The 25,508-nt window shown below is 41.0% G+C and overlaps 1 protein-coding gene across 3 annotated transcripts in view; it reads right to left on the minus strand.

Annotated features, from left to right (window-relative positions):
* The window catches only part of Rnf130 (ring finger protein 130), an 81,018-nt gene that overhangs the window by 15,326 nt on the left and 40,184 nt on the right, over positions 1-25,508 (minus strand). For all 3 annotated transcript variants that reach the window (XM_048334248.1, XM_048334247.1, XM_048334246.1), the window contains exons 4-7: positions 15,793-15,864; positions 14,127-14,209; positions 5,960-6,056; positions 2,933-3,137 (exon numbers count right to left, since the gene is read on the minus strand). In XM_048334248.1, the coding sequence (XP_048190205.1) occupies positions 2,933-3,137; positions 5,960-6,056; positions 14,127-14,209; positions 15,793-15,864 (457 nt within the window). The remainder of the gene's footprint in view (positions 1-2,932; positions 3,138-5,959; positions 6,057-14,126; positions 14,210-15,792; positions 15,865-25,508) is intronic.

Raw genomic sequence — 25,508 nt, forward strand, 5'->3', positions numbered from 1 at the left:
TTTGCTAGGTAAGTGCTCTGCCACTTGAGCCAGACCCCCATCTTTTTTGTTTTTTGGTGGGGGTGGGGAAGGAGTACTAGGGATTGACCTCAGAGTCTCAGGCTTGTAAAACAGGTACTATACATGCCTCTTGAACCATGTTTCTAGTCCCTTCCCCTATCTGTTTTCTGCTGTGTTTTTTTTTTTTTTTTTTTTGGCCAGTCCTGGGGCTTGAACTCAAAGACTGGGCACTGTCCCTGGGCCTCTTTTGCTCAAGGCTAGCACTCTACCATTTAAGCCACAGCTCTGCACTCTGGCTTTTTTTGGTAATTTATGGGAGAGATAAGAGCCTTATTGACTTTTCTGTCTGGGCTGGCTTTGAACCATGAGCCTCAGGTCTCAGCCTCCTGAGTAGTTAGGATTACAGACAAACATGAACCGCCTTGGCTGTTTTGAGGTAGGGTCTTGTTTTATGCCTGGCCTAGCTTGGGCTGGGACTCTCCTACTTGTAGTTCCTAGTGTCAGATGATGATAGACATTACCACTGTGCCTAACCACTATGCTTCCCCTGTAGCCTGGAAAACAGACACATGCTACCATAGCCAGCGACTGATTGGGTATTTCTGGGCTGACCCTCATCTCCCAAGTAGCTAGGATTACAGGCTTCAGCCACTATACCTAGCCACACCTCCAGCTCTTAATCTGGGTTTGATGAATCCTAGAACTGCTTGCAAAATTGTTGTATAGAGTCATTTCTCTAAAGATTTCTGAACTTTCCATTCAATTTTTAAAGGCTTTCAAAAGGTTAAGAAGATTTGCTCTTTAGGATTCCAGGATGCTGAGTTTGTTCTATGAGGCTTATCTCAGTTGGATTTATTAGCTTATATTAGAGAAATGCCTAGCAAATTTTTAAAATAACAGGGTAGTCACTGCCTCTTGTATTATAGTTTTCTTCATCACTAGGGCTTGTTATTTAAGTAAAAAACAAGCCTTCAAGAATCCATGTAAAATCTACCATTTTCCTGTGTTTATATTCTAAGTTAGGACAAATGTACACTGGCATTTAAAAAATAAGAGATGAATGATCATCAGTAGCAAGAAGCTCAATGTGTGTGTGTGTGTGTGTGTGTGTGTGTGTGTATTGCTGTTGATCAAACGAAGGGCCTCACATGTGCTAAGCACACATTCCACCATCTAGCTATACTCCCAACTTCTTAAGAGTTTTGCACATGATAAAGTAATATGTAAAACTTCAATTATGTCTCTCTTACTGAATTCTGAATACAAATATATCTTTGTGTTCTGTGTGTATGTGTGATTTTATTTATAACAATTACTAATGAAAGAGAAGTAGACACTATCACAGAGACATCCAACACGCCCTGGAGTATTTTAGTAGCAATCTATTACACCTAGGGTCCTGGTCACTTCGGTCCTTTCACTGCTTATTTTGCACAGTGCCTTGCACACAGAGGGTGCTGTTTGAATACATTGCAGTTGTGCTACAGATGCTACAGGGCTTCAGAAGCAAAAGCAAAGATAACTTGGGTCTAATCTAATTACTGGCATCATGGGTAAATTCTGCTAAAGGTATTTAATTTGGTATATGAAGTGATTACTTTTGATCATCAAAAACAAGATTTTGAAAGGCCATTTTATGTAACATACAACAAGGTTTGTGCTTAATGTAGTAGTAGGTGCTCAATAAATGTCTGATGAATGAAGGACTTACAAAAACTCATTAACAACATTTGTCTCCTTTATGACTACTAGATCAATGTTTTGTTGTTTGTTTTTTTTTTCCAGAAAACGAGATCATAAAACTTTAATGCCAACGTAGGAAAACCATGAAATGCTCGTAAAACAAATGATTGTGAAATGGTGAGAAATGAGCTAAAATATATGAAAGAATAGTTCTATTTATACTAATCGAAGGCAGGTTCCTCAAGTTTAGAAACCAGATACAATAAAACCTGGGAAATAATCTAGCAGTAATCTCCAGATGATTAAAAAGAACATATTTCAATTAAACTCAGATAACACATGCCTTAAGATGTCTAGAGACACTAACCCCAGTGGTAAGCAGAATCTCATCCGTTTCAGGGTTTGAAGTTCTAGGCAAGCAACAGCATAAATCAGAAAAGGCAGCACCAGAAAAGCAACCAGAGATGGGTGAAAGGTTGTTAGATGGAAACTGCACATGAAGAATGGAATTGAAGAAGAGAACTGGCACATTACAAGGTGAATGTCTACAATGCCCACACACGCCATCAGCCCATTCACACTTACACAAGCATTGCCCTCAAAATACTCAGCATATTTCCATTTTGCTTGTCACCAGTCGTACGGTCAAGATATTCAATACCAGCCAGAATAATTTATCTGGCAGATTATTATCTGGCTTGTCTTCCATCTCATACAATTATATCAAAGAGTTAAGTGTCAATAGATGAAACTTCCATAGAAAGTGTAAGACAAAGTCAGCAATAGCAGGCCATCTCAACTGTTCCTGGAGTTTTGAATTTTCAGCATCAAATTCTAGATCAGTTTTTCGCTAAGTTGCCTGTGGCCTAGGAGACGAAGGGCTGCAGTGCTGAGCAACACCGCATCTCAGTACTGCAGTTGCCGGCTGACAACACACTCCAATGTCTCCCTTAAATTGTTTGCAACACCATTGATTTTAAGACTCAGTTTAAAAAACAACGACTAAGTCAAGCCTCTGAATGACCACTCAGCAAATGCAGCTATTCCTATTGATTATACACAAATGCACAGGTTCCTTATCATAGAGTTTCGTTATTCTAAATATCTGTCATAACGAGAGCACACACTGCTTTCTCGGTTACACAGTCACTGGCCCTGGTGGCCTCAACTTTCCCCTTGACAGTCACCGCACGCCCACCACAATCAGCAGTGCTGCCTGCATAGTGCCCGCCAACGGCGCCCCACTTACTTGTTACTGCAATGTTGATTTCTCCTGTCCTAGGAGTCAGCTCCCCATCCTGAGGAAGTGGTGATATCCCCGAAGTTCGAAGTGGCTCAAGGCCAAGGGAGTTGTCACTGGTGAGGTCACCTAAGGCTGATCTCCGGTTAACTGCTTGGGTTCTGGTGAGCCTTTCCATATCAAATGCTACGTTATCAGTACATGGCAGATTTGGCTGCAAAAATATTTCCACGTTAAAAATAATGGTAAGAACAAGATCTCTCACAAAATCTTGAACGTGTGACACTTATCGCAAGGATTTCACCGAGCTTTTTTCCGCATGATTTCTTCTAGTTTCCCTGCCATCTGCCTTTTCTACTCTCATTTAAGAGGTTTTCTTCAGAATTACCAGATACTCTCCCAAAAATGGTACAAAGGGAAACCAAAATCCACTGACAACTTGATAAGCAAATGACAACCTTTTGTGGACATTGTCACAGACTGAAGAGCCATATCATTACTATAAGGTTGTTAAATATACATGTGCTTAACTAAGTGCATTGTTTTGGTTAACATTAAATATTCCTGTTGAGAACCTTCAGGAAGCTGAAGCATGTTGGGGGCAGGGACCAAGAGAAGGGGTACAAAAATGGTGGGGAGGAGGGGTGAGCAAATACAGTCATCATATTCAATGTACATTATATAACAATTGAACCACATAATTTGAGGGTATGGATGGGAGGGGAAGAAATAGGGGAGAATGATGGATGACACTGACCAACGTGTAATGTACTTATAATCTGACCTTTGGAAGTGAATCCTCTTTTTTTTTTTTTTTTTTTTTGGCTAGTCCTGGGGCTTGAACTCAGGGCCTGAGCACTGTCCCTGGCTTCTTTTTGCTCAAGGCTAGCACTCTGCCACTTGAGCCACAGCGCCACTTCTGGCCATTTTCTGTATATGTGGTGCTGGGGAATTAAACCCAGAGCCTCATGTATACGAGGCAAGCACTCTTGCCACTAGGCCATATCCCCAGCCCTGGAAGTGAATCCTCTTAGAACAGCTAATTTTTTTTTTTTTTGCCAGTCCTGGGGCTTGAACTCAGGGCCTGAGCACTGTCCCTGGCTTCTTTTTGCTCAAGGCTAGCACTCTGCCACTTGAGCCACAGCGCCACTTCGGGCTGTTTTCTATATATGTGGTGCTGAGGAATCGAACCCAGGGCTTCATGTATACGAGGCAAGCACTCTTGCCACTAGGCCATATTCTCAGCCCAGTATAGCTACTTAATAAAAATAAATAAACGTTAAAATACATTGAGGGATAGCACATAGCAGGTGCCATAAAATACTTCTTTCTTCCTACTAACTCCTCTTAAGTGCCCCATTTATCAGGTACTCAATTTTTAAAGCATCTTCCATCTTTAAACACAAATAACACATATAACTAAGAGCAGATCAAAGACGAAAAGATTTTGAAACAATAAGAAAGCAATCTGTTTTAAAACCTAAACACCCAATCCTAAAAGAGAGATACATAGCTGTTTGGAGCCAAGGTCTATAAATAAAAAAAAAGAAAAAAAAAAAAAGAAAGAAAGAGGCTATGAAACCCTCTGACAATGTGAGTCATTTGTTTTCCCAGAAACCTCCAGTTCTTTTTGCTTGTTCAGAAAGCAAAGGACAAACAGAGTTTGTACAGACAAGTACTAGTCCATCAAACCCTGTGTCCATGGCTTCCTGGGAAAAGGAATTCCACTTTTAGCTCATTCCAAAGTCCTACTTGAAAACAAACAAACAAAACCCCATGGTACATATAGTATCTGATGTTCATAATGATATTGCTGTTAGAGGTGGTTTATTACATATACAGAATTGTGATAGCTTTATTATAAAAGACTTATTTTAAGAGTTTCCCTAAAAACGGGAAAAGTATTAGCACCTGAAAGAATAGGTTGGAGCTGACAAGAGTTAGTACTTTCCAGTTTCTACTATATGTGAGGCACCAATTTCATGTGCAGGGAGACATCTGGTAAGATTGGGAGACTTCCTTTTTCTCTTAAGATATGGGTTCTCATTGTGCTGTGCAGGCAGGTCCTGAACTTGTGGACTTAAGTGATCCTCTTGTCTCAGTCTTCTGAGTACACCTCTGTGCCTGGCTTTGGGAACACATTTTTTACATTCTGGGATGCCTCCTGACTGGCATCATGCTATGAGAATACTACTGCAGTCTTCAATGCACAGGACTTTCCCTTAGAGGAAGGAATGACCTAGTCCCTAAAGTGCCAGTGAAGCCAAAATGACCTCTGGAGAGGAGGTTAAATGATGCAGTACTGCCCAAGAACACCACACTTAACCTGTGATTTGATAGTGTGTTTTAAGTAGGACTACTTAAAATCTTTCTTGAGTTATAAAGCTAAAATGCCAAGCTCAACTGCTGGACCAAATTCAACATTTTGTTCCATGAGGAAATGACTTAGTCTTTCTTTCCTTCTTTCTTTCTTGTTTTGCATTTTATTTTCCTTTAGAAAGGAAAACCCTAGAGACCTCTACTTCTCTTAAGCAAGTTCTCATTTTATGATCTGGCACACATCATAGCTGAACTCTATGCAACATACCCTGCTAATGCCCTTGCCAGAATGTTCAAGGTTCTCCAGGGACTCTGATCACCATCTGCCTTTACTGTGTACAACTTACCAATGCCAAAGGAAAACTGAAGAGGAAGAAACGTTAAGTGATGACATAATCTTCTATAATGCCCAACAGAAGCCCAATTATTACTATACCTAAGTCAAAAGTCTATATTCTGTACCTTGTGATGTTGTTTTGACCAACAGAAGTAGACTAGCACAGATATTTATCTCCCTTTCTTAGATTAGACTCAGATAACTGGGAAGGAAAGCACTGCTGGGCTAGAGGGTTATATAACAAGAAAGTTAATGTGTTCTTGAGAGATTAGTATGTTTGTTAAACAACTGCATTATAGTATATTACTTAGATATGTATATATATAATATACACTTAGATATAATACTACACAAAAGTAGTGACAAAATAGGCAACATACCACAATTCCCAGAGCCTTCAAAATATTAAGTTTGCACATAGGACAGGTACAGTGTTCACTAAGCCAGGGATCCACACATGATTTGTGGAAAACGTGCCTATGAAATAATGGAAATTAAGTTAGCAATTATATACTGAAAAACCTTTAGCTCAAAATGAAAAGAAATGCAACTTTTAGTTAACCTGTTTTGCCTTTTTTTTTTTTTTTAGCACATTTTCTTTTCTTTCTTTTTTCTTTTTGTGCCAGTACTAGAGGGCTTGAAATCAGAGGGTGTGGGTGCTATTCCTCAGGGTTTTTTTATGCTCAAGGCTGGCTCCCTCTGACTTGAGTTACAGCTCTACTTCTCACTTTTTGGTGATTAATTGGAGAAAATAAGTCTCATGGACTTTCCTGCCAGGGCTAAATTTGAGCAAAAATCTTCATATCTCAACCTCCCAAGTAGCTAAGATTACAGGTGTGAGCTTCCAGATCCTGGCTTGCCACATTTTCAAGTTCCAGAAGAATATAGATATCCTGAATCCAACTTCATATATTAGCATCGCTGTGTAATAAGACATAACAAAAGGGATATTCGTTGTTTACAGGTTTCTGTTCTTTTTTTTTTTTTCCAGTGCTGGAGATCCAACTCATGTTAGTCAACTGGCCTACTAGTGAGCTATATTCCCAGCCACTGTGTGTGTGTGTGTGTGTGTGTGTGTGTGTGTGTGTGTGTGTGTGCAGGTGCTCGTGCGTGCGCACGTGTGTGCAGTACCTAAGATTTTTTGCTCAAGGCTGTGTTTCACCAGTTGAGCCACAGTTCCACTTCTGGCTTTTTGGTAGTTAACTGGTACTCTTTCCTGCCCAGGCTGGCTTTGAACCACTATCTTCAGATCTTTACCTCCTGAGGAGCTACGATGGGTGTGAGCTGCCACTGGTTTCTGGCTTTTTTCTTTCTTTCTTTCTTTAAAGGGTGCAGAGTTCCTGTGTTACTCAGGCTGGATTTATAGGCAAGACTTGAACTGATTTAATAGTACACATAAGGTGTTACATCTACTTCTTGTTACTTATACTGACACACAGAAGCATTCCCAAGTGAGATGAAGGGTTCCTTGCTGCAGTGTATTCTTTACTTAATTTACTGTATAACTGGGCCAAACTTAACTGTAGTCAACATAAACCAGGACAAGGTTTAGTTCTTCTGGAGGATACAGATCCTAAGATACAAAGACACAGCTACCTAACATCCTGCATGTATCTGTGGGGAGCTATGGGGGACAGGGTTTGGCTAGTGGTGAGAGGAGGTGGGGTGATGGGGAGGGCACTCCAGGTCAGTTGTGCAAATGGAGGATGACAGGATTTGGCTGGCTCACAGGCCAAGAGGGTATGTAATCTGACCAGGTCCACTTTGGTACTGAGTGAGGATAGTTAAATTTAACCAGCTTAGTGGAAACCCTGGTTTAAGTAAGCAGCAGCCTCCTGGGGGTAAACAGCAATCTGGCTTAGATGCTCCCTGTTCTGGGCAGTATTTCTGCTTTTCTAATAACTGGCTACTTAGAATGAAAACCAACCAACCAACCCGGTGTAACTCCCATATTTAACTGCATAAAGTAAAGGCCCTTAGTCTACCTGCTCCTTTGAATCAACTGTAAGTGGGGTTTTCTTCTGTTGGGGTTCTTCTGTAATTATTTCCTTGCAGGTTGGTTGATCTATAAGGAAAAAGTGTCCCACTTCACTGGATAATTACAATGCCTCCTATGGAGTCTGGCACTAAATGTCAACAAATACTAACTGGCTCTTTGGGGACAAATTAAGAAAATCTTCCTTCCTTAATTAACTCAAAATCTGAAAGAAATGGTTCTTTAAAAGATAGGTTCCTTTTGACTATCCTTGCACCTGCACCTCAGTAACCTCCTGACCCTCCCAACCTCCTTCCTCTGATCTAGAGCTGATCTTTCCAGATTCCCCAGCAGCCTGGGTTCTACGCATCTCACCCCACACCTTCCATCTCCAACTCCTACAGCACACCATCACTTCTGAAGACAAAACTAAGAACTGTTCTCTGTACTCATCAGCCTTATACCCCCTCCACTGTCCTTCTTTCCTGTCATTTTGTTTGTGGTGGTCGTGGGGCCTGAACTCAGGATCTGGACACTGCTCCTGACCTCTCTTGCTCAAGGCTGGTGCTCTAACACTTTGGGCCACAGCCCTACTTCCAGTTTTCTGGCTGTTAACTGGAGGTAAGGGACTTTCTTGCCTTGGCTGGCTCTGAATTGTAATCATCAGATCTCAGACTCGGGAGTAGCATAAGCCACCAGCACCCAGCTCTTCCTGTCATCCCGCTGCCTTCTTATCTTCGTCCACTCTCTTGTGTCCTCAGCTTTACTGCTTCACCCACACCCACTGTGCAAAATTCTGCTACCACAACTGCTGGAGCTTCCATTATTGCCCTTCTGCCTCCCAGTCACCTCGCCTAAGGACTGTAAAGCAGGGCAAAGAGGGGAAGGTGGGTTTGAGCTAACTTTTGAGGCTGTCCAGAGCAATACATGAAAATCTCTAAAGACAGGGCCAACCAAAGGTATTGTTAAACAGGCAAAGTGACCTAAGCATTCCAACAGCGTCAACCCAATAAATGGTGTGATCATTCCTGCAGCACACCTCACGGTGGCACACACAGTGCAGTGTGGACTCACTGTGGGATGCTTTTCTGTGGATGGCCAGACATCTCAGAAGGTAGCACCTGGGACAGGTAAGCCCTTGGAAAGAACTTCCTTCCCACTTACGCTGTAGCACTAAAGTGATATCCCTATCCCTATTTTGCTTTAGAACTTCTTTTTCAGACAGGTTCTTGCTTTTTGCCCAGAGCTGGCCTCAGACCAAGATCCTCCTACCTTTGTTTCCTGCAGAGTTATGCTTTACCACTTCTCTTTCCCTTCAGGTTGGTCTCGTACTTGCTATCCTTCTGATCTCTGCCTCCCAAATAGCCAGGATTTAAAGTGTGTGCCACCATTCTCAGCTCATATACATACTTTTTAATGTCATGAAGGTATTCTGTTTATTAAAACCACAGTAACTTTTTTACCAGAATTAAGCCTTCTTCAGCAGGTACTTAAAGCATGTTATAAAACTATAAAAGACTTTAATGATAAAAATACACAAAAGCAGAAAAGGACTTGGTATATTTAGGGTGGACTAGTGTACTGGGATGGAAAGCAAGTGATACATTAAGGAACAGTGAAATGTGAAAAGGACAAACATATCAGAGCTTCAACCAAAAAAGTCCTTTATTCTTGTAAGAAATACTTGGGGATACAGAATGTGAAATGCATAGAACATGGAAGGCACAAAACCAGTAATACTGAAATGCAGGGCCCTTTTCTTTCCTACTTCCCACACGCCATGAGCTAGAGATGTCAGAGAATAGCGGGGGTGGGGTGAGGAGTCTACACTGGAGGTGAGGTGTTTTCACAGTTCTACAGCCTCTGGGTGCCGTGTCAAGGACCTGGCAAACATAAAAGGATCCAAGATTATTAAAGGTCAGAGACAAGAACTTCCTGTAGCCAGGACTGGTAAGCAGATGCTGTTTAGTCCACCCTCCCTCCAAGGTGGGGATGATCGCAGTAATTCAGCCAGTCAGCAGCCGGCTGAATGACCCATTTAACTCCCAAGCTGGCATCTTAAACAGATGTTTTTTAATCCAAGCTGCAGCATTCTTCTTATAAAAAAAAAAGGATTTTTACCTACTCAAATATGGCTAACCTTTAAGAAAGGTGACTGTTTCCACATCTCTAAGACATGCTGGGTAATATCCAAAGGCTGATCAACTGTAAACAACTGACATAATCAGGAGGTCTCCAAAGCAGTGCCAACTGCCATCTGTCCACAATAAATTAGTGCGACAGAGGATGAAAAGTAAAGGTCATGTGACAAAACGCCAGCAATTCAGTAGAGAGCTATTGTCTATAGATAGCAAGGCTTAGTTCAGAAGCTAGACAGACTTGTTAAAAATCAAGGACAGATGGACACCAGAGACCTGGCTGTCTTTTTTTTCTTCCTGAGGTGAAGGAGAAGTAGATCCTGCCCAAGGCTGGCTGTGAAGGGGAGAGACTTCAAGGTGGTGTGTAGAGAGAGATAAAGGATCTGAAAACTAGACTAAGACACATTTGAGCAGGATTAATTGTGGATAGCAGAGACAGCAAAACTGAGGAAAACAGTGAGTAGAGCAAGGTCTTGAGGAAGAGAAAGAGCTGGCAGGCAGAAGCCCAGGTGGGAAGAACAGCACCAGGCTGCGGGGTGGCTGCCTCCTCCATGGCAACAGGAGGTGCAAGGGGGCATGGGGAGGTAGGCCCACCCAAAGGCTTGGGCAGAGGAAGCTGAGGAAATTCTAACCCCTACTTTCTCTACGAAGTTTAGGTTGAAGTGCACTGTATTGAGAGTGAATCTGGGAGCAGTGGGGGGAAGGAAGTTATTTAAGGAGAAAGAAGGGCTTTGGCAGTGCTTATGTCTGTCTAGCTGATGGCAGAGCCTAAGTATGGCCAGTCTGTTCAAAGCCCCAGTGGGAGCCTGGAGCAGAGCTGCTTAGCCCTGTGAGATAAAGGAAGCTCTAGCAGGCTCAGTTTCAAAGACCAGAGACAAAGAGGAAGGGCTAAACAACTAAGCCAACAGCATGCGCTAAGAGTTAAAGCAAAGGACTTGAGAGGTGCTGACTAGAAACAGAAGTCCTCAGACTTGGAGTAGAAAAGACCATCTGTGTGTAGATATCCTGCAGGTTCTGTAGGTCAATGCTTCTACTCTGAAGACAACTGTGGTTGCCATAACTGTCGGGTGTAGGTACTTTTGGCACCCAGTGCTGAGTGGCCAAGGATACTGCTGAATATTCTGATACGCAGGACGGCCTCTTCTTTCATCAATTCCAAACAAGTATCTGACACCAAATGTCAATAGTACCAAGGCCAAAGGTTGTCACCAAATGCTGCTCAACGTAAAAGTCAATTCCCATTTCACCCTAGGATCACACCCTTTCAGTGAGGTAGAGTGGTCTGTTCAGCATGTCAAGCAATGTAATGTAGAGAAAGCAACTTGCGGGGACTTGAGAGCTAAGAGCCACAGATGGCAGTGTCTCCAAAGCAACGTGAGAATTCTGACATGCAAGTCTGTTCAAAAACAAGGACCAAAACAACTGAGGGAACACTGCTGAAACTAAGGTTGCAAAGAAATTCCATTAATTCTATCAAAATTTCTAATATTCAAAAGTAGGCCACACATATGAAAGTTGAGAACCAGCTCTTTGGCTTCTACCACAGAGATCTTTGGTTAAGATCAGCCAAAGCCTTGGACCTCAATGGAGGGCGAGTCTTCATGGCATCATAATCACTCGGAAACATAACAGTAAATCTACTGGGGTTCCACTTGGGGTGCTTCTGAAAGCTCTCACTGACTCCCATACCTAGTCAGGTTTAGAAAGCTCTGGGTAAGATTGAGGAAAAAGGGACTTAAGAATGAAACTTTGCAAATGCCAAGGCTTTAGTAAGGATGGAGAGAATGAGAGCAAGCTTCTCAGAATCATCTATTTCAGGCTGAGACTCCCCTGAGGAAGACACTCTCATTTTGGTAGTAACTGTGAAGGCTTTTCCGCCCCTTTCTTGCTTTAGGTTCCAGGTTTCAGGGGATACCAGACTGACATAGAGAGACGGAATCTGTGAAGTCTTGGTCTCTTCTTGCTCACAGCAGGCATTCGGTGATTTATGCTTCAAGATGCTTCCTACTGATACTTTTCCTAATTTGATGTCTATACCTATTTCCACATGTTTCTAGACTACAAAATAACCATGGATGCTAAAAAGGGTTATTATATAACTTAATTTCCTATAGGATAGCTTACATTTAGTTTGATATCACTAGAATGATTTGTTCAATCAGAATTTTGGTTTTCTGTCTTAGTATATAGCAATCTTAAGCTCTATTTTTTTTTTTTTTTGAGCAAGTCCTGGGCTTGAACTCAAGGACTGGGTGCTGTCCTTGAGCTATTTTGCTCAATGCTAGCACCCTTCCACTTGAGACACAGCTCTACTTCTGGTTTTTTTTGGTGGTTAATTGGAGGTAAGAGTTTCATGGACTTTCCTGCCTGGGTTGGCTTCAAACTGCAATCCTCAGTTCTCAGCATCTTAAGTAGCTAGGATTATAGGTGTGAGTCATTGGTGCCTGGCTAAGCTCTATAAAGACAAACAGATCTTTCTAGGCTCAAAGTATATTACTTTTTTTTTTTTTTTTTGCCAGTCCTGGGGCTTGGACTCAGGGCCTGAGCACTGTCCCTGGCTTCTTTTTGCTCAAGGCTAGCACTCTGCCACTTGAGCCACAGCACCACCTCTGCCTTTTCTATATATGTGGTGCTGAGGAATCGAACCCAGGGCTTCATGTATACGAGGCAAGCACTCTTGCCACTAGGCCATATTCTCAGCCCTCAAAGTACATTATTTTGTAAATAAATAAAATATGGCTAGTAGCCTTAAAGACAACTATTTTATTTACTTATGTGTTCTGTAAGTATTTTTTAAGAAGAGATGGGAGAAATCTTTGATTTTAGGCTTCTCGGGAGATAACTTTATATTTCTAGTTGACATTCATAAAAGTGTATCTTACATGTTTGACAGTCCCAAGATGGGATAGGATCACAATAGAAATGAATATGCTTATTAAGAAAATGCACTCTTTTTAGGCACCAAAGCTTCTGTGGACACTATCCTTCTGTACGGACGTATTCGGTTCTACGTAAGGAGCAATGATATTCAATGTAGACTGTTAAACTGGCTCTGCTACTTCTGAGTGGGGTAAGCCTGAAATCTTCTACTGGCTTCACTAATCTTTCCTATATGATGGTGCTATGATGTGGGTACTGTGTAAGCTAATCCCCAAGGGTCCACTGTGATTAAAGATTTGGTGCTCAGTATGCTGCTGCTGGCCAGAGGGGAAAGCTTTGGGAGATGGGAAAGTTGGCAGTGGAAGGTCCTGAGGTCACTGGGGGTGTGAGGTATTTCTGTGAGACGCCTCTGGAGGGTCCCAGGAGAGGACTGTTACAAAAGGAGCCAGCCTGACCAATCTATACTCTTTTCTCCAAGCTCCTGCTCCAGAGGTCACTGATGTTTCCATGTGAGCTCTCACCATGTTGCCTTCCACAGAGGCCAAACCAAGGGAGCCCATGGGACTTTGAACTTTGAACCTCCAAAACTATGTGCTATAATAAACTTCCTTTTCTTTATAAGTAGTCCTTGTCAGATATTTTGTCATTGTAATGGAAAGCTGACCAATACAGACTGGAGAAAAACAACCTCTTTAGATTGTTGGCAGGGTCACAAAGGACAGTAAAAATGTAACCTGCACAAAGCAGAGTACTGGCCCAGAGTAGGCACAAACCAATTATCAGTCCCTCCTCAGTTTGCATAATCCAAGTTCAAAGAAAGACTTAGTTCCAGGTCCCTATACTTGTGCAACCCAGAGCCAGGTAAACACCAGGGAGGTCTCATTGGAGAGGAACAGGGGACTGTTGTTCTTTGTTTTTTGATTTTTTAATTTTTTTAATACTGGGATTGAACTTAAGGCCTTCACGGCTTGCAAGGCAGGCACTCGTATCACTTGAGCTATCACCTTCCTGCCCCATAGCCCTTTTTTTTGCATTGGTTATTTCCTGTGTTATGCTCAGGCCTCCTGGGATACAATCCTTCTACTTATGCTTTCCTCTGTCATGGGGATGATAACAGGCATGAGTCATTGTGCCAAGCCACTGTTTGAGATGGAGGCCACCATCTCCAAACCAGACAGCTTGTTTTTTTTGTTAGATTTGTTTGTGGAGTTGGGGATTGAACCCATGATTCCATGCGTACCAACCATGTGCACTACAACTGGGCAGGAGACTATTTTGGAAACCCACAAAAAACACATAGAAACTCTTAAGTTACAATGTATCTGGATGTGTCACATGTTCCTTGTGACACTTGTGCAATCAGCTCTTGGAAGGCAGCATTGCTCACGTAGACTATCACCCCTCCCCACGGCTAGAGCAACGTACAGCCAGGTCTCAGCCTGCCAGAAAAGCCACGTGTTAGGTGGCTCTCAGAAGCAAGTGGAGCTGCAGTCTGAAAGGGAGACATGGAAAAACATTAATGGCATTGCTTTTAAACAAAGAAAGCTGACATACTTGCAAGGGAGGATCCGAACAACATCATTCTGCTTATAGCTCTCTATGCAGACTGCACAATGATCAAAGTCTGGGTCTGTTTCCTGAAACAAAAAAGCAGTTACACGTCAAAGTATGTAAATGGAGATGTAACTCAGCTAAGATGGCTCCTATGGCAGCTATGGTAAGCAAGCATATATAAAGTAAAGGTTATGAAATATAATTCACTAGGTTTCCATTTATTTAAGTATACTGACCCAAACTGTATCTAAGCCAATCTATTTCATCATATTAAGTTGTAACAATCAATACTAATTCTAATTCATGGTCTATCTTAGAATAAGTGAGACTTCCAAAGTTCAAACTATAAAACTAGGTATAAGGAAGTCTCATTTCCAAACTTATCTTCTCCACCCTGTTTTTTCCTCCTAAAGTAGTAAACGGTTTTATCTCTACATTGTTTCCTAAAAAAAAAAGCATACGCATTTAAATATGCATGTATCTACATACAGGTGCTACGTATACCCATATACATGAATGTACTTCCTCAGCCTTCCTCTTTCAATAAATATACCAGAACTACTATGTACTTTTCATTTTTCCTTTTAATAATATACTCTAGAAATCATGCCACCAAAGCATACCGAGCTCTTTAGAAGTCTCTTCACTTTTATAGCTATGAAATCCTGCAGTGCATTCTTAGTAAAAACTAAAAAGATATGGTAGCTTTAACAATGTCAACAAAGACTGTTTTGTGCTAGCATTAAGGCGGAGGAAGACAGGTTACATCAGCTAAAGGGAACTTCAAATTAATGACCGCTGAAGGTCACCAGGCTAAGAAAGCATTTACATTGGCTATCACTCCTCAGGGGTTAAATGCAGCTGCCCTGATGCAGCTTTATTTCTGCCAGTGATTTTCTCCCTTTTCCTTAGTGTACAATGAAGCCCACTGACAATGTTTCTACCTATGTCCAATGGAAACAAAAGTGGATGACATCCAAGTATATGAAGCCAGACTTCCAGAGCATTTTGTTCAAGTGTATAGGTTGTGGGGTGGGAGATAAATTTTGGTTTAATGCCTTTAGAGGCATTTTTTTCCATTCTTGGTAATCTTGACATACTAAATGTATGACCTAACACTAAGGTGTTATTTTATACGTCAGAGGTGAAGCAGGTTCTATCATAACTTGAGTTCTGACTGAGGAAGTCTAGCTTAAGGTCCCAATCACAGCCTTTTGTCACTGTCTCTCAGACTTGGTCCGCTAAGCATCAGGCCCACTTCTGAAAAATTGTGCTCCTCGGTTCTGAAAGTGTTATTAGCCTGTGTGAAAGAGAACCTTGTTAACACCTGCAGATTAAATGAAATGGCCTAGATATGTAGGTATTTAGCTTGCCAGTTGACTGATATAGAAACAAAATCCAAGAGATGAAACAAAGCCACAAGAGATACAGGAAGAAAATGCCTGTCTCTTGACTATTTTATGTACAAATTGTCCCATTATAATATTTAGAAGATAGGACAGGCTTTAGCAGAAAACTTTTATGAGTAGTCTTATAATGCTACTAATGACAGAAACATTAGGTCCAGGAAAGTGGGAGGGCTAGCTGAAGGGCTTCCAGATCTTCCTAATCTTACATGGTAAGTTTAGGATCTCAAAGAAAAGGTAAAGTTATATCATTACTGTACCTTATCACCCTTTTTCACTGTTCTGGTTGTCAATTTACTGATGGCTTTCTTGGCAGCATCTCCAAGACGACGCTATAAAAATCGCAAACAAAACCAGATATTAAAAGTAAAATCTTTGAATGAAGGCCTTCATTTTAAATAACTAAGGGTATAAAGTCTCTTTTCTGTATCATGCTCTATGAGGATTTTTAAATTTCTTTTTTTTTATTTATTAATTAAAATTTTTTGACAAGGTGTTGTGCAAAAGGGGTACAGTTACATAATAGGGCAGTGTGTACATTTCTTGTGATATCTTACACCCTGTTTTTCTTTCCCTTCCCTAGATCAGGTGGACATATATACAATACACAGTGTACCAAAAACATATACAGTAGCCACGTGGCCTACGCCAAAGGAAATTCACCTAGGACTTTAAATGTATCGTCAACAATAGAGTTTGCTTATCCTTGTCTTATATGAGCATACATACATAGCTTTTACGCGATTGTGATCCGCTGAGAGGTCTATTTTTGACCTTTATATGTTGAGTAGTTGTTTAGTTTTAGTTACATAATGTAGGGTCGCTAAGCCAAACTTGTGGGAAATACCATTTGACATGAAGTTTTTGGTTTCGCAGACCTGGTCTCTACTGTCTCCCTGTCCCCCCACCTTAACAGTCATATATCAAGGAGATCATGCCCCTTCGTTTTCTGTGTTCTAGGCTTGTCTCATTCAACATTATTTGTTCAAGTTCTGACCATTTCCCTGCGAATAACAATATTTCACCATTCCTAATCGCTATGTAGTATTCCATTGTGTATAGGTGCCATAATGTTTGGATCCATTCATCTGTGGAGGAGCATCTGCGTTGTTCCATTTTTTTTTTTTTTTTTTTTTTTTTTGGCCAGTCCTGGGGCTTGGACTCAGGGCCTGAGCACTGTCCCTGGCTTCTTCTTGCTCAAGGCTAGCACTCTGCCACTTGAGCCACAGCGCCCCTTCTGGTCATTTTCTGTATATGTGGTGCTGGGGAATTGAACCCAGGGCCTCATGTATACGAGGCAAGCACTCTTGCCACTAGGCCATATCCCCAGCACTGTTTCCATATTTTGGCTATTGTGAATTGTGCAGCAATAAACATGGAGGTGCAGATGTCTTTTTGATATCTTGAGACCTGTTTGTTGTTCAGGATAGATGCCTAGGAGTGGTATGGCTGGGTCATAGGGTAGGTCTATGTTGAGCTTTTTGAGGAACCTCCATACTGTTCTCCAAAGTGGTTGTACTAATTTGCACTCCCACCAACAATGGAGAAGGGTTCCTCTATCCCCGTACCCCCTCCAGCATTTGTTGTTGCCTGAGTTCAGAGTATAGGCCATTCTAGCTGGAGTGAGGTGGTATCTCAGGGTTGTTTATATTTGCATTTCCTTTACTGCCAGGGATGTTGAACATTTCCTGATATGTTTCTTTGCCATTTTTATCTCTTCTCTTGTGAAGTCTCTCTTTAGCTCCTTTTCCCATTTCATAATTGGTTTATTGGGCTTGGAGGGGCTTTTTTGAGTTCTCTGTAGATGATGGATATCAGGCCTTTGTCTGTTGCTGTGCTGGTAAAGATCCTTTCCCGTATGGTTGGCTGTCTTCCTAGTTTGGTGGCTATGTCTTTAGCTGTGCAGAAACTTTTTATTTTGTAGTAGTCCCATTTGTTGAGTCTCTCCCCTATCTGTTGTGCCCTTGGGACTCTATTCAGGAAGTTCTAGCATCTTTCCTACTCTGTCCTTCAGTAGTTTCAAGGATTCAGGTCTGATGTTGAGGTCCTTGATCCATATATATATATATTATTATCAAACTGAATTTCATACATTAGGCATTGGATACATTTCTTGTAGTGTTTGGTACCTCTATGAGGATTTTTTAAAAAGGCAAGAAATGGGGCTGGGAATGTGGCTTAGTGGTAGAGTGCTTGCCTAGCATGCAGGAAGCCCTGGGTTAGATTCATCAGCACCACATAGACAGAAAAAGCAAGAAATAGCACTAGCTAAAGTGGTAGAGTGTTAGCTTTGCGCAAAAGAAGCCAGGGACAGTGCCCAGGCTCTGAGTTCAAGCCCGAGAACTGACACAAAAAAAAAAGGCAAAAAATATTTTTCAGACAATCAGACTCTACATTTCAGTTGAGTAAAAAGTGTATATGGTGAAAAGCCAGATGTCATAATCACTTGTGTACTTTGTGTGTACTAAACAGGTGGAGTATTATAGCATACAAATCTACTTCATGTGCACTTTAGAGCTACCACTCTGGCTTCCCTATCGTGTTCCACGGATGATCACTGGTGAGAGTAGCAAAGGACTCCAATGCTCCTTGACATTCTTAGCAGTAGGATGAAGGAAGAAGGGATACAGTAAGGAGCTCTGAGTCTGGCTGTTACTACCATGCTCTGTAACCTGAGGGAGGTGCATTTCTCCTGCCAGGCTGAGTCATTCCTCATTTATGTAGGAGTTAGTTCAGATAATCTATAAAATTAAATGTATCCAACATTTTGCCAGACATGGACCAAATGCTAGACAGCAAAGTAAAAAGACAGTGAACCTTTAACCTTGAGAAGCTACCTGTGCTGAAGAAATTACCAATAAGCATATTGTAGAGGTAGGTGAGCCCACCCAAGGTAGAACGGCAATAAAAGAGGCAACTCCACATACAGGGTAGGTCAAAACAGAGGAATGTCAGGGAAGGTTGAGGACACAAGGCCAGAGGTTAAGACTAGGATAAGTAACAAAGAAGTAGTTAGCTAAGGAAGAGCATAGGGTTAGGAAGGAGGATTCTGGACAAAGGAACAGTGCAGTGATGGAAAGTGAAGGACAGGTAGTAAAAGAAAGTGTACATATACTCACAATAACTACAGTGAGCATGTATTTTACTGTTCCAAACAGAAGGCTTTGTGAGTTCGCATTGAGACAATGGTCACTCTAGATACAATTGCTTTTGTTTTTGGAGCTGATTCTGGGATTTGAACTCAGGGCCTGAGATATGTCTCTTAGCTTTTTCACTCAAAGCTGGCACTCCACTACTTGAGCCTTAGTTCTACTTCTGGCTTTTGGGGGATAGAGTCTCAGTGGCTTTTCTGTCTGGGATGGCTTTGAATTGTGCTGCTCAGATCTCAGCCTCCTGAGCAGCTAGGATTGCAAGTGTGAGCCATGGGTGCCTGGCTAAGCACTGGTTATTTATTTATTTTTTTTTTTTGCCAGTCCTGGGCCTTGGACTCAGGGCCTGAGCACTGTCCCTGGCTTCTTCCCGCTCAAGGCTAGCACTCTGCCACTTGAGCCACAGCGCCGCTTCTGGCCGTTTTCTGTATATGTGGTGCTGGGGAATCGAACCTAGGGCCTCGTGTATCCGAGGCAGGCACTCTTGCCGCTAGGCTATATCCCCAGCCCCAGCACTGGTTATTTTTGAGATCAGATCTCATTTCCTGTCTAGATGAGCACCTGGACCACTATCTGCCTGTTTGTGGCTTCCTCTCACACACGACCCAGGGCCAGCTTCTCCCACTGAGATAGTCTTTTGGACTTTACAACTTGATGTCCCTGATCTCAGTCTCCACATAGCTAGGATGACAGGTACGACCACCTTGCCTACCACTGGCTAAGAAGGTGTCTTGTAAACTTTCCTGCTCAGGGTGGCCCTCAAACCACAAGACTCCAGGTTCTGAGCATCCTAGGTAGCTAGGATTACAAGCTTGGGCTGTTTTTTTTTTTGGTCATGGGCTTGAACTCTGGGCTTGGGCGCTGTCATTGAGCTCTTAGCTCCAGGCTAGCACTCTACCACTTGATCCACAGCACCACTTTGTTTTCTGGTGGTTAACTGGAGATAAGAGTCTCATGGATTTTCATGCCCAGGCTGGCTCTGAACCATGAGCCTCAGATCTCAGCCTCCTGAGTAGCTAGAATTACAGGTCTGAGCCACCATCACCTGACTTAGGCTGTTTTTTTAAACTGCTGAATTGTAAAGTTCTTTGCACATTCTGGACTTTAATCCCTTATATGATATATAGCTTTCTTAATTTCTTTTTTAATTGCTCATAGTTAGTGTATTGGGCTGGGTGCTGGTGGCTCATGCCTGTAATCCAGTTATTTAGGAGGCTGATATCTGAGAATCAGAATAATTCCAAGCTAGTCTGTGCAGACAAGTTTATGAGACTCTTATCTCCAGTTAAGCAGCAGAGTACCAGCCTTGAATGAAAAAGCCAAGTGAGAGAGGAAGGCCCTGAGTTCCAGCTCCAGTACCAGCACAAAGTTAAAAACAAGTCCCTTGCTGTCTGAAAATCACTATTGCTTCTCACAATTCTAATGCTGCTTGTATCCTGCTCTCAAATACCTAAAAGGAAGAAAATTTTCCTTTTATGATGATCACTTTCAATTAAACTTTCTTACACCTTTCAAGGGACAGTCAATGGGGTAACTGTATTAAATCTACTTTGGGTACTGAGCAGTATAAAGTAACAGCACTGTAACCACTAAGATCTATTCAGTACACAGCACATGGTAGGCACCCTCACAGGCCTTTTGCATGTACTGACTCATTATTTGAACATCTACATTATCTCCACTTTACAGAAGAGGAGATTAAGGTAGAGATGAGGTAATCTGTTCAGATCAAAAACGGGTGTACAGAGCTCTATCCAGACTTGGTAATAAATCAGGCGGCATGGAGTCAGTGTGTTGGGAAATGGCAATTATAAGAAGCATTCCTTTCTGCAAAAGACAGAAACTGTCCCCACATGATTCTACTGTATACTGAACTCTGTGATGATGTAAATAAAGTACATGCCTCCCTGCGTAGCACTGATGATACCCATCCTCCAACCTCCAGGGAGGGGGAAAGCATTGAAAGTTACACTGATCACTGGCAACCAATGACTCAATCGGCCATGACCTATTTAACCCAGCTTCCAAAAAACTCCAAAAGCCTGATTTGCAGAGTTCTGCATAGGCAAATCTATGAAATGTACTGGAAGGTGGTACATCCAGCACTGGTGTGAAGCTCCACACTCAGCCAAAATGGCACCCAAAGCTCTTCCCTCTTTGTTTTTTTCCCCATATGTAACACTTCAAAAATTATTATCTTTAGAAATAACTTTTTTTTGGCGTTAATGGGGTTTGAGTTTAGGCTCCTGCCAGATAAGCACTCTATCGTCGGATCCACATCCCCAGCCCTTTTTGCTGTATTTTTCAGATAGCACCTCAGGCTTTTGCCTAGTGCTAGGCTCACATAATGATCTTCCATTGCAGCTGGGATTACAGGTCTGTACTGCCATGCCTGGATTGTTTTATGTAAGTAAGTATGCATGCATGCATGTATGTATGCATGCATGCATGCATGTATGTATGTATGTATGTATGTATACTGTTTTTGCCCAAGCTAGCCTTAAACTACAATTCTCCTTACTCTTTTTTCAAATTGCAACATGTGCTACCACCTGGCCCTTTACCCTTTTAATAAAGAGTAGTAAACTGTTAAAGGTAAGCATTTCTCTGAGTTCTGTGAGCTATTCTAGTTGTCAGTTCCCAGAAGGGCATCCTAAGAATGCCAATTGATAGCCAGTTAGAAGCAGGAGTAAAACATGGGGTTTGTCATTGGCATTGGATATGAGGGTCGGTGTTGGGCTGAGCCTTCAACTGTGGATTCAGCTGAGCTTCATTTTGTGACTCTGATGCTATCCGCAGGTAGATAGTTTCAGGCTGAATTAAATTACAGGACATTGATGGCATCCACTGAGGAAAATGGCTGGAAAATTGCCTGCTTGGTGTGTGGGAAAATCCCCCCCACACCAGTCAGAAGTATTGTGTGGTTATGGTTATGAGAGTATGACAGAAGAAATCTGGTTTTTCTATTCATTAAACTAAGGATTATTTCCAAAACATTCTTTCATTCTATTGCTCATTCTTACTCTCTGTACTCACTTCCACCCTTTTCTTCTTTTTCCTTTCTTTTCTTGCTCTGGATGCTGAAGATCAAACTCAGGGCTTTGCACATGATAAAGAAGTACTCTCCCACTAATTTATTCTCCAAATTTCAGACCATGCTCTATCCGCCATGTAATAAAACCGCTCAAATTCCCATCTTCCATGCACAAAATGTTAGGGATGGCAAAACCATAAGCATGCATGATTTTCCCACTTCAAAATGCTTGGAAGTATTGCTATATTATAATATCTGAAGGTATTTGATTGTCAGGGTCAGGATTATCTTACCTTGGTCAAAGTTGCTAAAACCAAATCTAACACCATTCTATATTTGAATCCAATTCTTATCAATGCTTTACACTGGCAGAAAATAATTGAAAACAATTCTAGTGCTTAACCTAACGGGAACGATTTAGCCAGATGGTTCTCAGTGCATTCAAGACAAATCAATCTGATGAAACTCATCTCATATTTCTCCTTTCAGTAATCAGAACTGTCCCACAGAATTAGAATTGGGTCTGTATCAGTATATCATGGTTCTCTCTTTGAAGCACTGGTGAAATGTAGGTGCTGTGAATATAATTTTCCCTTTCTTCAGGTTGTCTTGTCTGATTCTTCCTTCCTTCACTTTCTCATTACTATCACCATTTTTCCCTTCTCCTCTCAAAAGTGTATCCAATTCTTTTCCAGAAACCATCTGCCTGTGCCCTATTCCTCCCCACTCCAGGCTCCACATAATCTTGCTTTACTAATATCACCCGCCTTTACCCATTGTACTCCCCCACTACCCCTAATATTTCCTCTCCTCTAAGCCTTTCCTGTTAGAAAAAAAGGGATTGTCTTTTCAGGCAGGAACCCAGGATGACCTCAAAATCAGGATCCAACTTCCTCAGCTCCTCAAGTATTGAGATTATAGGTATATACTACCATGCCTGGCTGGGAAGTTTTGAATCATTTCATTGCATCCTTTGAGAATAAAGTCTAAACTCTTCAGCACGTAATTTAAGCCCTTCATCATTTAGTGTTAATTTACTCATCTAATCAGTCTGCAGTTTCCTTCTTGCAATTCTTATTTCCACCACTCAATCCTATTGTCTCTTTTTCTACAGCACTGTAGAAAATGATTTGCTTAAATTTCCTCCTAATGGTCTTACTCATCTTTTGAAAAGCAGCTCAAATGTCACTACCTACTCAATGAACTGTCTATGGTTCAGAGCGTAACATTACTTTACCCTCCAAAGTAACTCTTACATCACCTACTATTTTGATTATATGTCTTTCCGATAGAATGGCAGCTCATTCTTCAACTTGTTTAAACATTTTTTGAATAAGTGTGACATGGTAGGCCCTATGCTAAACCCTAAAGATTTAGAAATGAATGTTTTAAAACTCTCTGAGCATACTATGCTAAGAAAAAATCCAGTCTTAAACTCTTGCTGTGTAATTTAGAAGGCATAAAATCTCTACCTATTATTTAATTTATATAAATTAATCATAATAACGGGACATGAAAAAGAAACTATCAGACTATTTGCCATATCTAAACCAATTGATAAAACAACAATTCACAGCTCATGAAGTTTTGAAGTTCCTCTGGAATTGTTCATGCCTAAAAAACAAAATCATTCCAGTATACAATAGTGACAAAGTAAGTTTGCCCTTTTATACAGAAAAAAATCTTATAGAAAATTCTTCTACTTACCCTCCAATCTTGCAAGGAAAAAAACCTTTTTAAATAATAAATTTTCAAAGATTAGCTTTGTAAGTACAAAACATTAGCTTCCTCAGACACAGGGAAATTCACTGTGTGTCCATATTCTGACATGCAAGCATCTTCTCCAATTACCTTCTTACTGCCCTTCTAAGATGAAAATGGGTAATAAAAGCAAACTGCTTAACTGAGACATTTATAGAGTCCAAGAATCTGTGTACATACAGTAAAGAACCTTTATGAGTTTTAAAAATCTTAGAAATGATATGCATTATCCACAGGAAATTACCATAAGATATTCTATGAGACTTTTTATATCTGTCCTACTCTTCAACAGTGAATATCGAAGAACTGCCTTATTTAGAAATATAATATTCCTAAGTATTTCCATTTAAAAATCAAATTTAGCTTCTTTGGGATTAGAGGTTGTGGTGCTTAATTTTGACTATTCATTTAGGTGGATTAAGATACACTAAGAAATTAGTAAAGCACACCTATAGGGTATTCCCAGAAATAATTAGATCTTGAGGCTCTGAACTAATCAATGACTTAATCCAAGGATTGATTGGAAAATGAAGTAGGATTACTGGGAGACAGTGGAAGTGAGGAGGGTGGGGCCTCCTTGGAGTAAGTGGGCCACTGAAGGCATGCTTTTGAAAGTTATCTTTTTCCTGGCCTCCTTCTCTGCTTTCTGGCTGCCATGAGGTAAACCACTTTCCTCACTATGCCCTTCTGCCATCATGTTCTGACTTGCCAGGCATCTTACCCAATGGAACCAGCCAGCCATACAGTGAAATTTCTGAATCTGTGAACAAAAATGAATCTTGCCTTCCTTGAGTTGTTCATGTCAGGTACTTTTTTCATAGTGACAAAAAGGCTAAATAATACGAAGGTGAAATACTGACAATGCAGTTATTGAAAAATTTACATTTCTCGGAGATATTTATATACCCTTTCAATAAAAAGCACCCAAAAGCACCACTCTTTTGGGTAAGGTAACTATAGCCGACTTGACTTTTAAATTTACCATCATCTGAAGTATATGCACCTAAATATATTACTTAAATGTATCATAACACTTTTTCAGAAAAGCAAACCAGACTCTTAGCAGTAGACCAGAAGCCAAATAATATGATTTTTCATAACACATGTAAAATGGTCTCAAGTATAAATTTTACACTGTGCTAGAAAGCTCCTTATAATGAATGTATGGTTCTCCTTGGTAGCACATTCTCCAAAAGGACAGTATCAAGATAACATTTCGTGTATGGAGGGTAGCAATCAGAAGCCCTCTCTAAATGTTCTTTTTTCTTTCTAATAGTTCTGGCTTCTCCTTTAAAATAGTCAAAGGTTTCAGCCAGTGGAGCTGCTGCCACCTTCTTATTAAACTTTAATAAGCTAAGCGTTTTAAGCCACATAAAAATTTCATCAAGCATTTCTCAACCTCAGGGAAAACGGAAGGAGGAAAAAAGGTCAGAACATTACTTTCCACTAACGCATCGTCTGGAGTGGGATGCTTTGAAAGTAGCCGAAAACAAATGCTAGGAAACAAGTGCCCAGTTTGTGGCCTATACCAGATGGTGAGTTTTTACTCCTTCATCACACACAAGACCCCACATTGGGTGCTAATTAAAGTACTATCTTCAAATAGCAGGCCTCTGGGACAAGCAGGAGCTTTATTAAAAGGTCCGCAGTTGTGCTACATTCAGTCCATTACTAGAAGACTTTCTGTTAGAATACCATTTGAGAGCAGCTTCTGATCATTTAACTTTCAGTGTTATATATGTCAATATATTTAAAACACAAATTATTTTTTTTCCTTTAGATGAACACATATTGATTTGCTTTGATCATACTTTCATCTTCTTTCCTTCTGCTCTCTCCTACTTGCCCTGCCCCCCAGTCTCCCAATTCATGTCTTAAACAAAAACAAAAAGAAAAAAGATCTTATCTATAGCATGATTTTATAATAACTGTAACTCATGGGAATTTCAACCAATGTTTTCCATAAATACAAAATTTTAACTTAGTTAAAAAAAGTTATATAGCATTTTATGACATAGAAAGGGGAAGTGGG

The sequence above is a fragment of the Perognathus longimembris genome, chromosome 25 (genome assembly GCF_023159225.1).
Source record: "Perognathus longimembris pacificus isolate PPM17 chromosome 25, ASM2315922v1, whole genome shotgun sequence".
Lineage (NCBI taxonomy): Eukaryota > Metazoa > Chordata > Mammalia > Rodentia > Heteromyidae > Perognathus > Perognathus longimembris.